The 12,191-nt window shown below is 36.9% G+C and overlaps 2 protein-coding genes across 7 annotated transcripts in view; one reads left to right on the top strand and one right to left on the bottom strand.

Annotated features, from left to right (window-relative positions):
- Positions 1 to 5,604, top strand: part of LOC134337831 (uncharacterized) — a 42,325-nt gene extending 36,721 nt beyond the window's left edge. For all 3 annotated transcript variants that reach the window (XM_063033128.1, XM_063033129.1, XM_063033127.1), the window contains one exon: positions 5,517 to 5,604. In XM_063033128.1, the coding sequence (XP_062889198.1) occupies positions 5,517 to 5,532 (16 nt within the window). In that variant the 3' untranslated portion in view covers positions 5,533 to 5,604. The remainder of the gene's footprint in view (positions 1 to 5,516) is intronic.
- clstn1 (calsyntenin 1) overlaps positions 819 to 12,191 on the bottom strand; it is an 81,878-nt gene continuing 70,505 nt past the window's right edge. For all 4 annotated transcript variants that reach the window (XM_063033125.1, XM_063033124.1, XM_063033126.1 and 1 more), the window contains 7 exons: positions 11,027 to 11,175; positions 9,518 to 9,744; positions 7,371 to 7,541; positions 5,968 to 6,113; positions 5,545 to 5,680; positions 3,947 to 4,131; positions 819 to 3,801 (listed from right to left, as the gene is read on the bottom strand). In XM_063033125.1, coding sequence (XP_062889195.1) covers positions 3,610 to 3,801; positions 3,947 to 4,131; positions 5,545 to 5,680; positions 5,968 to 6,113; positions 7,371 to 7,541; positions 9,518 to 9,744; positions 11,027 to 11,175 — 1,206 coding nt within the window. In that variant the 3' untranslated portion in view covers positions 819 to 3,609. The remainder of the gene's footprint in view (positions 3,802 to 3,946; positions 4,132 to 5,544; positions 5,681 to 5,967; positions 6,114 to 7,370; positions 7,542 to 9,517; positions 9,745 to 11,026; positions 11,176 to 12,191) is intronic.

Genomic DNA, 12,191 nt, shown 5'->3' with positions numbered 1-12,191 from the left:
GGCTATAATTCATCACGAGTTTGAGGTGATTTGGTACGTCACCAAAGACTGTAGCAAATTTCTAGAGATGTACTGTGGGGAGTATTCTGACTGGTTGCATCACCGTCTGGTATGGAGGCTCCAATGCACAGGATCAGAAAAAAACTGTAGAGGGTTGCAGCCATCATGAAGGATGTCTTTAAAATGCAGTGACTTCAGATGGCAGCATCCATCATTAAGGACCCTTAACATACAGAACATGTCCTCTTCTCATTACCAACATCAGAGATAAAATTCAGGAGCTTGAGGATACACTCACTGTTTTAGGAACAGTTTCCTCCCCTCTGCCGTCAGATTTCGGAACAGTCCACAACAATACCACACTATTTTGCTCTTTTGGTGCTATTTATAGGTTTCTTATTGTAACTTAGTAATTTTTATGTCTGTACTGCTGCCGCAAAACAACATATTTCATGACCTCCCACTTTCAAATCTCTTACTAACTCTTCCTTCAGTTAGTCCTGACGAAGGGTCTCGGCCTGAAACGTCAACTGTACCTCTTCCTAGAGATGCTGCCTGGCCTGCTGCGTTCACCAGCAACTTTGATGTGTGTTGCTTGAATTTCCAGCATCCACAGAATTCCTGTTGTTTACTTCATGACCTGTGTTTTAATGATAATAAACCTGATTTTGGGCCAGAACTAGCTTCTTTGTGCAAGGTCACAGCTGTGGAACTGGTCAACAGTAGTTATGGTGGGCATTTAGGTAAAATATTGGGCCAATGTAGCAAAGCATCATTTTAGCCATTTTACACAAGCACTAAGACAACAAAGACAGATTTTAAGTTTTTTTTATTTGACACCGTATTGCTTCAGGCAGGAAGCTTCATCACCCCAAGTAATTGCACACTACAGAACCCATTAAAACATGCTGGACGATATTGTAGAGTTTAGGGCTGGAAATTTATTGTAGCTCAAAGACTTCAGATTGACCTATCATATACATATCTGTAAGTAATACCCATATTGGCTACATACAATTTATAACATGATTACACCATTGTTAGCTTTTAACATGATAGCCTTTATGTCTAATACATTATCTACGATGACAATAAATGGATAGACTTCAAGTCTCTTACACATGAACACAAGACACCCATGTCAGACAAATACATAACGTAGGATTTACTTTTCCACCATGAGAAAAACTAGCACATTAAAAAAAAACTTGACAAAAAAAAAAGAATCAAGTAAAACCATATTCCCCCACTGTTAGGAAATCTATAATTTAAAGTTAAAAAAAATTTAGACTATTCCACTTCCTAGATGTACATCATTAAGTTATGCTATTTGCGAAAGTCAAGGCACTCCCAACCTGCTCACCTCGATCCAGTTTAAATTACACACTTGTGGCCAAGACAGATCCTGACCCAAAGAACAAAAGAAGATGCAACAAAAGGAAAAGCAAACCTGGCTTCAGGTGATCACTGTGGCCATGGCACAGAATTACAAGCTGCATGGCAAAGGATTTTGGACAATCCTGATTGATAGAACTTAGTGTTCTTAAATCCATTTCAAAACAAATATCATTCCAGACTTAAAGCTAAAATCTCATCTTTAACCACTAACAGATCACTAATTTAGCAGCATGCAAATGTATATTTTTTCAGCTAGTGATAAAAAAAATGCTCCTGGATCACTGGTTAATATGCTGGTGTGAAACTCCCCCAATTAACCCATCAACACCAATTCTCCAAGTTAAAACCAGTGAGACATTCTTTCAAAGGGTAATCATGGATTTTTATTGGTTACAAAGCCAGACAGGTGTTTGGAATGCTTACCAAAATGATGAAATAATATTTCAATAAAAGCCTTTGTAAAAGAGCTGCATTTTCACGTTTAACCAGTGTAATGACTTATTTATTAGCCATTAAAACCAGGAATATTTAGTGAGTTTGTCATTCATGCAGATGCGATTTAGATCCCACATAGATGTTTGTGGGACGCTAGCCTTTCCACAATGCTTTAATATCATAAATAATGCTTAAACAGATTTTCTACACCCAATAATGTACCTTGTTATACACTTCCAATTTCCAAGGATTACCCTAAGTAACTCAAAATTGAAAAACTCACACCATGCTTATGTGATGCTGAAAATGCTGTGGGCATTCCAAGCAATCTCAAATAAGCACTCCCTAGATTCAGACATCTTCAGAATTGGAGTTTTCATTCTCAAAGGACTTTTGCAATTCTAAGAATCTTACTTCTAAGGAAAGGGGGAGTCTGTAAGAGCACAGAACAGCTATTTCTTTCCATTCCCACCAAGCCTTGCTTCTTCCCTTACAGAAGCTAAATTCATTTGCTCCAACCATTAATGCATTACCAGTCACAAAACATCCATTTTATAAAACAAAATCTTCAACAGCCATAATCTTGCTCATCACTGACTACAAACACTCCCACAACATCTTTTCCCATTCCCCTTTTTGTCCATCCAGCCAAGCCTGCCCTGTGCACATCACTAAAGCTGCATATTTTAGTACCATTCTGGCAAATGTCCTTGCACATCAGTTAACAATTCATTTTAAAAAAACATGGAGGCAGAGCACTGTTTTAAAATCACCAAAACATTTGATTCACAAATATGAGCCAATTTCTTTGTACAGTTTCAACTACAATATTACAAGGAGAAAGCAAAGTTTACTAAATGTAAACAAATAGTTTAAAACTACAGTACAATTCAATGTACAGAACTATTGGTAGTTACTTTGTGCATTGATCCAACAGGGATGGTTCTCAAAGCAAGCATATTAAGTCCTTGGTTTTGCTGAATCCATCACTCCCATTAAATCCTCTGCTTTAAAAAGACAGTATTACCTTTGCTTAATCAACACGAGGCCGGTTTCTGATACCCAATGAAAAGTCAAACTGTTACAGAGTCAACAATTGTACATTGATTTAATTTTTAAAACAATGAAATAAAATTTGTAGAGTTGTATGCCAAAAGGTCAATGTTTAAATGCCTATCTACAGATTAATGCGGGATAAGCAGCTAAAATTGTTTTAAACTATTTTCTCCCTTACGTCAGCTTTACTGTTGAAGACAATTACAGCAGAAATATTTCAGGTAGCATCAGTAAGGATGACCATAATTAAACTAAGCACATTTTAATTACAGAGTTAGAACAAATTTGACATAGAACTTCAAAAGGCCAATATTAAAAAAAGATACTGTCTCTTTAAATGTATGCTTTAACTCTTTGTCCAATATTTCACTACCATGACATTAATTACATAATTTCAATATATTTACAAAATATTAAAAATCTTGTTATTCTTCTACATAAATTGACCTCCTCAATTTTTTTCCACATGCACCAGAAAAAAAATTATGACCAGGTCAGAACCAAGCAACTTTAAACGCTACTCAATGCAATTTTTCCTCTTTCCACAAAAAAACTGAAAATAGCAAAGCTGCCTCTTAGAGCAAAAAGAGTCCTGAAAATCATGTATATTGTCTAGCTAGAGTCATTCATCAGATGACAAGAAAAAAGTGCAAGATGGTTCCTTAGCTAAGATGGAGTGGGCAACTGAGTCTCCAACAGCACGAAGTAACAGCAGGAAAATCAATAGGTAAGAGTTGAGTCATCCCATTCAAGTTGTTGTTGCCGGTTTACATTCTGATGATCTTCCTGCTCACCCTCTTCTTCACTGCTTTCAGACTCTGCACTGGTAATGTCATCTTCTTCATCACCTTCCTCACTTTCTTCCTCCTCTTCCTCCTCCTCCTCTTCGCTACTATGCTGGTCCTCGTACGTCTAGTGAGGCAATGCAATAGATTACTATGAGAAGCAAATTAATGAGCTGTCAAGTCTCTTCAAAATTACACCTACATTGTACCACAATTTTCCTGGGTGGGAGATAATTGGAAATTTAAAAGAAGATTTCAGTTTAACTATTTACCTCCATGGGGTTCACTGTAATTGTCAGAGCCGAATCATCCCAGTCCATCTCATTCTCTTTCCCATTCTCCTGATCCCGTATTGTCCGCTGATGTGCAGCGCGGATTCGGAAAACCCCAAGGATAATCATGAAGACCAGGAAACTGACACAGACAACGATGACGACTGTAGCTGCACCAGGCACAACTTCAAAACACAAGTGTTTTTCTTTTTAAACTTAAGGCAACAATTTACAGAACAAGAATATTGTTTATAAGTGTATCTGCTTTCATTAAAAACAACTTTAAAAGGACGACAACTTGCTTGGATCACATTTCTCCTGCTTCACTTATATCAAACTACACTGGCTGTATTTTAACACCCAATTAACGAGATTTAAAACTTGATAGCTGGCACATCTCACCATTAGCACTGGCTCCTGCCAACATCCCTCTCCAGAATAAAAAGCATTGCAGAATTCTTCCAGACTATTCATTAGTTAAAGAATTTTACATCTGCAGAGTGATTAAATGGGTCTGAAGACAAAGACCCACGGCCTAGAGGGCTCTGCATTGGACTGAATGACTTCTTTTGTAGCATTAATTTCAAGAACGGATTACATATTGCTCAAGGTAAGCCAACAGATGTCTTACAGACTGCATTTGGAATTCGGTGCAGTTTTGGGCCCCTCGTCTTGGAAAGGCCGTGTTGGCATTGGAGCGGGTCCAGAGGTGGTTCACAAGAATGATGCCGGGAATGAAAGAGTTAACGTATGAAGAGCATTTGAAGGCTCTGGGCTTATACTCGCTAAAATTTAGAAGAATGAAGGGTGATTCTCATTGAAACCTATCAAATATTGAAAGGCTGAGATAAAATGGACATAGAGAGGATGTTTCCTATAGTGGGAGAGGCTAGGACCAGAGCGCACAGCCTCAGAAGGATGTCCCTTTGGAACAGAGATGAGGAGAAATTTCTTAGCCAGAGGGTGATGAATCTGTGGAATTCATTGCCACAAAAGGCCAAGTCATTGGGTATATTTAAAGCATACATTGATAGGTTCTCAATTAATAAGGGCATCAAATGGTATGGGGAGAAGGCAGGGGAATGGGGTCAAGGGGTATGATAAAATCAGCCATGATGGAATGGCAGAACAAACTTAATGGGATGAATGGCCTAATTCTGCTCCAATGTTTTATGATCTAAACCATACATACAGCCAAATTGCAGAACAACAGGCATCTGTCTCATAGCAGATAATTCAGTCTTAATGGAAGAGCACAGAAATACTGGACTGTGAACCTTTACATAAACATTGAAAAAATAAATCACAAGTGTACAGATGACCAAATTAGTCTACTGCCAAGCACATGCCTTTATGGCTGTATTGTACACAAATTCATCTAAAGCCACACCGGTTGCATTATTTTAAAGTATTCAAGACCAGGTCAGATTGGAAAGGAATAGCATTTGGCCAAATTTTTGTTATTAACTAATTAAAACAAAGGAATGCATCTCAATAGATAAAAACTCAAAAGCTGATTGCTGGAAGATTGATCTCATTATTAATGAGAGGATCTTTTCTATATTTACAGGTATTTTGAAAACTGAAGTTTTGTGTACCTGTGGATGGATGTGGATTTGCAAGGTTGTGTCCGGATAAGTCAACTGAAGAATGGTGAACTGGATGAACAAACTCCGGTTGTACCACTGCATGGTTGGGATGCTCTACTCGATTAGCAGTGTGAATGACATTGACCTGAAAATAATATACAAATCTCAGTTAAAAATTCTGCACCATTCATGTCAAATTAGAACTGTAGAGAATGATAATTTTGTACATTTTTGGATATGTTTCAGATTTTATGAACAGGGACTCTAATGAGACCAAAATACAAGTACAAACGTGAATGATGACTCTTGCAAACAATGTTGAGATGTTATCTCCTAATCACCCAATAACTTCACGCTTTATTTGCAAAATTGTAATGCAATCCTTTATAAATATTTGCAGATTCTTTCAGTGAAGTCTGAATTTCCACATACCTCAACGGTGAACTCATTACTGGAGTAGCGTCCATTTAATTCTGAGCAAATTAGTTTAAATTTCCTTTCAAACAGCGATTCGCTGTTCCAGTTTCGATAACGAATCAAATGTAGCATCTCCTCATAATTTGCCATTGTATCAACACCTATACAAGATGAGATTTCAAGCAATGTTTTGTGTTAGGATTTATTTCAAAAACTCTTACAAGGCAGAAGATCAAGGAGGATCCTAGCTTTGATCCATTAGTTATTTTGTGAAACGACAGTGGTGGTAACATTACCAATATCATTTGGGCAATGAAAGCTGGTAATAGTTATTATTTATTATTAAATAAATGCTGCTGCAAGTGATGACTCTTGCAACAACAGCAGGACTTAGTAACAAGAGAATAAATAAAACAATCAACTTTAATCTTAACATGCTGCTAAACACGTTGATCAACAGAGCATAGACAGATTATGGACTTTCCACTGTACTAAAAAAGTCAACTTCTTGTACAAATGAAATCAGGTACTTATAACTTATTTATAGTTAAAATGGTTGGGTGAGACCAAAAAATTCCTCAGATCCAAATATCTCCCAGTGTGATGTTCAGCCTCACAGGTCATCTCAATACTGATCTGGCATTATCAGACAAGACATGCACATTGTACAATGAGTTTTGACTCATTGTATTTCCTGACACCATATACACTCTTCCAGTAGGCACTAATGAATAGATCTTGGCAACATGATATCCCATTGTTTTATTTTCCTCTTCTCAGTGGAGAAATGTACACAAATACTTCTGTAACTCAAGTTGATTTGCATCATTTGGAAAGCCAACCTGCTCTTTTCCTTGGGCAGAAATACACCAGTAAGTGCTGTCAGTGATATTCTTACAGTATCCTGCTGGCTGGTTGACTATTACACACCAAATAGGTAGGACAGAGTAAACTAAACAGTAATTATTGTATCCCAATGATTGCTTTAGAATATGATCACAATTTAGAATATGATACCTCAAGTTGGCAAAGAGAAGATTAGCTTAACTATCTTTTGGGAGCGTCTCCCAAAAATATGTCCACAGTCTTCATACATAACCTCTGAAGCTCCCTGTAAATGTGGACATTTCCTTGGAGCTAATCACCAACTTCTGAAGGACAAGTTCAGTTCCTCCAAATAGTGCAGAAAATATTTTTAATTACACATAAATTTTAACTGGCAAGTTAAACATTTGTAAAAAAAAAAGCAGAAATCTAATAATGTACATGCAGAAATCAAAAAGCCCCAGGAATTGCAGACAACCCCACTAGCCACTGGGGTTGTGGAGAAGGGGACAACTATTTAAAAACATATTTTGCCATTATCTGATGACAACTCATACTCAGAGAATATTAGCTTCCAGCATTTTACAACTCACCCATGATGGTCATGCCAGTTGAAGAGTTACTCATTTCCATACCCCTCTGTCGAAGTTGGGACTGATCAACATCAAAACTTTCCTGTTCTGCATTCAGCTCATCACCAAGAACTGAAATCTCACACATATCAAGATTGTGCATTATTTCTTCAGATATCACAGACTCTTGGACTGGAAACAATATGGCCATAAAGAAAAATTAATTCAATACAAATTATAAGTCATTGATAATTCAACAATTATCTGTAGTTTAGCAACAAATAAAAATCAAGTTAAATTAAATTGTATACCAATACAAAAAAGTAGTTCAGATACACAAATTGATCTCTCAGTTATAGATGTCATTAACGTATCTTACTTATTAAATATTGAAAGGCCTACATGGAGTGGACGTGAAGAGGATATTTCCTATAGTGGGGTATTCAAGCCTCCGAATAGAAGGATGTTTCTTTAGAACATAAATGAAGAGGAATGTCTTCAGCCAGAGGGTAGTGAATCTGTGGAATTCAATGCCACAGACAGTTGTGGAGGCCAGGTCATTGGGTATATTTAAAGTAGGGATTGACAGGGATAACAGTAATAAATCAGACGTGAAGAAATGGCAAGCAGACTCAATGTGCCGAATGTTCTAAATCTGCTCCTATGTCTTAGTCTTAAAATGATGAACAATGATTACCAGCTTTAAGATCAAGGTGATATCTAAACATTTTAGCTGTATAGATTAGTGCAACATTAATTCCTGCCTTTTCCTTCAATATATAACATTAAGGCCTGTTATTTGGTCCCAGTACTGGCTGTGCAACTGGAATACATTGCACCAAGTCTTCTTTTCTTTTCTGATGAAAGGCAATCAACCTAAAATGGGAATCGTCCTACTCTCCATGGATGCTGACTAACCCTACTAAGTATTTTAAGTAGTTTCTTTTAATTTCAGATTTCAAAGGTCTTAATTATTGTGTTTTGCCCTCTCCTTTGCTATCTACCTTAAAATAGAGAAGATAGGCCAAATTTCTGTAATAGTAATTAAGATTTCAGCATTGTTGGACAATTTGAACAATGATATCCAATGAATGAATGTGTATGTTTAAATGCAGAAGTCTAAGCTGCTGCAAGAAACTCTACACCACCTTCACCAATATACTTTGAATCAAAACAGGAGCAAATTTATGGGTATTCAACTCTGTAATTCTTCAATAAATTTGCCACAAGCAGAAATATCCAGACCTAGGTGCCACATTCTCAAATTAAACAGCCCACTACTAAGATATGGTAGAAATATCTGCATACCTTTGGAATTCTCTACCCAAGTGCAGTAAGTAAATGCTTAAACGGTAAGGCAATTGATAACGACCTTCAAAAATTCTTTTCAGCCCTGAAAATTACTTTCCCATATTTGGAGGCTTATGTTGAAGATGTTTGATCTTTATTGTTGGTCTCTTAATTCCATCCCTCATGATTAACATCCAATTTATTTTTCCATTTTCACATTTCAATGAAAATTCTTCAATTCTATTATTTTCTTGACCTATTCATTGATGCAATGGACACTCTATGCTGCCTCAAGACTCCAAAATTGAGCACATCAATATTCCAAAACTCAGCAAGCTGTACGAGATACTAGGAGAGAGTTGCAGGGTGAGCAAGTTGTTTCACAGTACTAGAAAATCCAGACCAACCTGTTCTGTTCTTCTAACCAAGGCCTCCAGGCACTTTTTCATTTACCTGCACCACACTTTATCGGTAGCTTTCACACTTTGATTTGCATTGTTGTTGTTTTACCTTATTCTAGCATTATGTAATGATTTGATCTGTATAAACAGTATGCCAGACAAGCTTTTCACTGTGTCTTGGTACATGTGGCAACAATAAACCAACACTAAAATCACAATGCTCTTTACATGGAGAAAGAAAAGGATTTTTTCCCCCAAACCCTAGTGATAAACTGTATTATGACAACTGGGGTGATCTGAGGGCAGTGATTTAATGAAGTAAATCTGTGCATAAATATGCCAGTAACTGATGCCAGTGTTACTCTAATTGTACCCTGTTGTCTGGTTGATCATTCTAAATAGGTATGACAGAGCAAACTAAAAATCAGTATCACAGCAATTTAGAATATGAAACTTTAAGGGCATTGGGGCTTTTACCTGCTGAATCATCCTCATCCTCTCCTTCTGGTTCGACCTCTCTTGTGATGGTGCTAATGACCTTCAGTTCTGGGAACAATGGAACACCCTCATCACTTTCAAATTCAGAGGCAGCACGTGCAAAGTGATCAATACCACTCAGGCTGATTCTTGGTTCGTCTGGCTGAAGAACCATTACATAGCCCTCCACGTCTGGGATAGTGATGCAAGTCTCTTCATTGAAGCACCTGGAAAAGATTTTATTGTGTAGAATTCAAGAATATTAGCTTCCAATCATCTATCTGCATATTTTCCAATTGCCAATATGACTTTCGAGCATATTGGTTCCATATACAAAGCCCTCCAAATAAAAGGGAGCAGTTATCAAACACAAAAAAACCTCAAATTTCTTAAAAAACCATTGTAGGTCAAATGTAAATATGTCACAACCGTTGGACAAGAACTTCACACATGGATAAAGATTTTGTTCTAAGCAACAAGATGGCCAAACTGCAATAGATTGCTCATCTCATTTAACTGTTAAATTAAGTTGCCTGAAAACAGTGAAATATCAGGTTATGGAACTAAAGTTCTAAATGCTAATGACAGCATCTCAATTTTCGTATATGCAATCAGGTCCAACTTTAGCTTAAAATACAATTATACTGCCACACCCTCAAATGGGTAATATTGCAGCTTGGTGCATGAGAGACAGGCAGATTTGAGATGTTTCATGACTACTACAAGTTTTTCCCTTGTGCTTGAATGACCAGTATCCTAAGACTTGTCGCAAGTAGAAAGTGCAGTGTTGATCAATATCCCAAGCTTAATATGTCATACTATTACGTGGTTGTATTATCCTAGTATCATACATTACGAGTTAACATGATTTGGAATGAGGGCGTGCTTAAGAGGTGGGTTGTGTAAGTGGCAGAAAATAGAAATCTACTAGTCATTGGCCTACAGAATGTCAAGCTCAGGGGAATTTGCGTTATTGGAATTTACTTCTCTACCATCATCCCAATTCCATCAATTTACTTGCAGTATATAAATCATAACATCAATCCCTAAGATTATCTAGATACAGAACTTGGTTTCATCTTGCCCATTCTCAGGACATTCTATTTACCCTTTGGATTGATGTTGTTACTGTTCTTTGCATCTTCTCCTATGCATGTGTGGTATTTCAATTACTGTGCCAAAGAAAATGTCTCTGAAATTTTTGATACTTTACAATTAAAAAACATAGAACATGGGCAATATACATTGCAAAATTAAACTTGTTATCATATTAATCAGAAAGACTGAAAATAAGTGTGCAGTTTGTGGTTTTCCTAAACTAAATTGCAATACAGTTATATCATTTATTTCTTGGCTTTTTTTTTTAAACACCATTAGCAGTTAAAATACATAAATACCTAGTGGATCAACACCCAAGTCAAATCCTATAAAAACCCATAACAGGCACCCTGGAGACTGAAGACAAAATTATAGATGTTTGTATTAACTAATTTCAGTTTTCCAACTTACTTCACAGTTGTGCTGATTTTCAATCGTCTGATTCCAGGTGTTGGGAACTGCCTAGAGTTGAGATACGACATGTGCTGTATACTCTTATCAAAGCTTTCAATGTCGTTCCCCTCCAAGCTGAGCACTGACTGGGTGGGATTGAAATGGACCTAAAAAAAAAGATTCAAGTATTTTCTAATCTTGTTCACAACAGTTTTCCAAATGAGCTGGATATTTCATTGTTCCATTTGAGATGTGCTTGCCCAGTCCAAATTTACTGATCTATAAAACTCCATGATATTTTGGGTTACAGGGTTCCACAGAGAGCTATTTAACACCCAAATGCAGGGACATTAGACAGATTAGGGAAAGCATATTCACCATCCATGTCCTGAACACATGAATATCCCATTTTTAAATTCCAGTTAAGATTGATAACCACTTCATTGCAATGTGGAGAATAATCAAATCCATCACATCTATAATAAATGTTACAGATGAGGAAAGCTTAATTTTTGTTAAAAAGGTTCATGGGTTCTGATCACTGTCACTGACGACAGTGCCCTTTAAACAAGAGGGCATAGAAAAGATTTCAGCAACTCTTCAGTACAACTGCGAAATTTTGCCCTTTCACTGTATCATATGTAATAACTGCAAAGTATATTACAAAGAATAGATTTCAAATAAGGCCAACATTTTAACTCCCAGCAGCTAATCATCAACTATTGGGCACATAAAATTTTTGATGGTTTTCTTCTTCAGTTAATTGCTCCAAAGAAACATTAAAAATTTGAGGTTGAATGTATTTACCTAATCTGGAAGACACACATACTTGTATACATGATGGTAGGTTAACTGGTCATTGTAAGTTGCCCCATGATTAGGCTAGGGTTAAATTGGGTGGCGCGGCTTGAAGGGCCAGAAGGGTCTATTCTAGGTGTATATCAATAAATAAATAAACAAACAAACATAACATACAACTGTCCAAGAGCTTAGTGGGGCTCAGGCAAGTTTAAGGATGACAGAGTTACTATTAGAGACTAACCACATAGAACTGTGCAGCTCACTAGCAATACCGTTCTTCCCACTATTTATCAAGTCAGATTCCTGGAGAAAATCGTGGCTTCAGTGGGGCTCATCAACCACTCCCTGGCTTATTTCATATTTCTCAGCTTCCAATGTAGAT

This window comes from Mobula hypostoma, chromosome 25 (assembly GCF_963921235.1).
Source record: "Mobula hypostoma chromosome 25, sMobHyp1.1, whole genome shotgun sequence".
Taxonomy (NCBI): domain Eukaryota; kingdom Metazoa; phylum Chordata; class Chondrichthyes; order Myliobatiformes; family Myliobatidae; genus Mobula; species Mobula hypostoma.
Note: the sequence above shows the minus strand (reverse complement) of the source record. Positions and strands in the feature narration are given on the sequence as shown.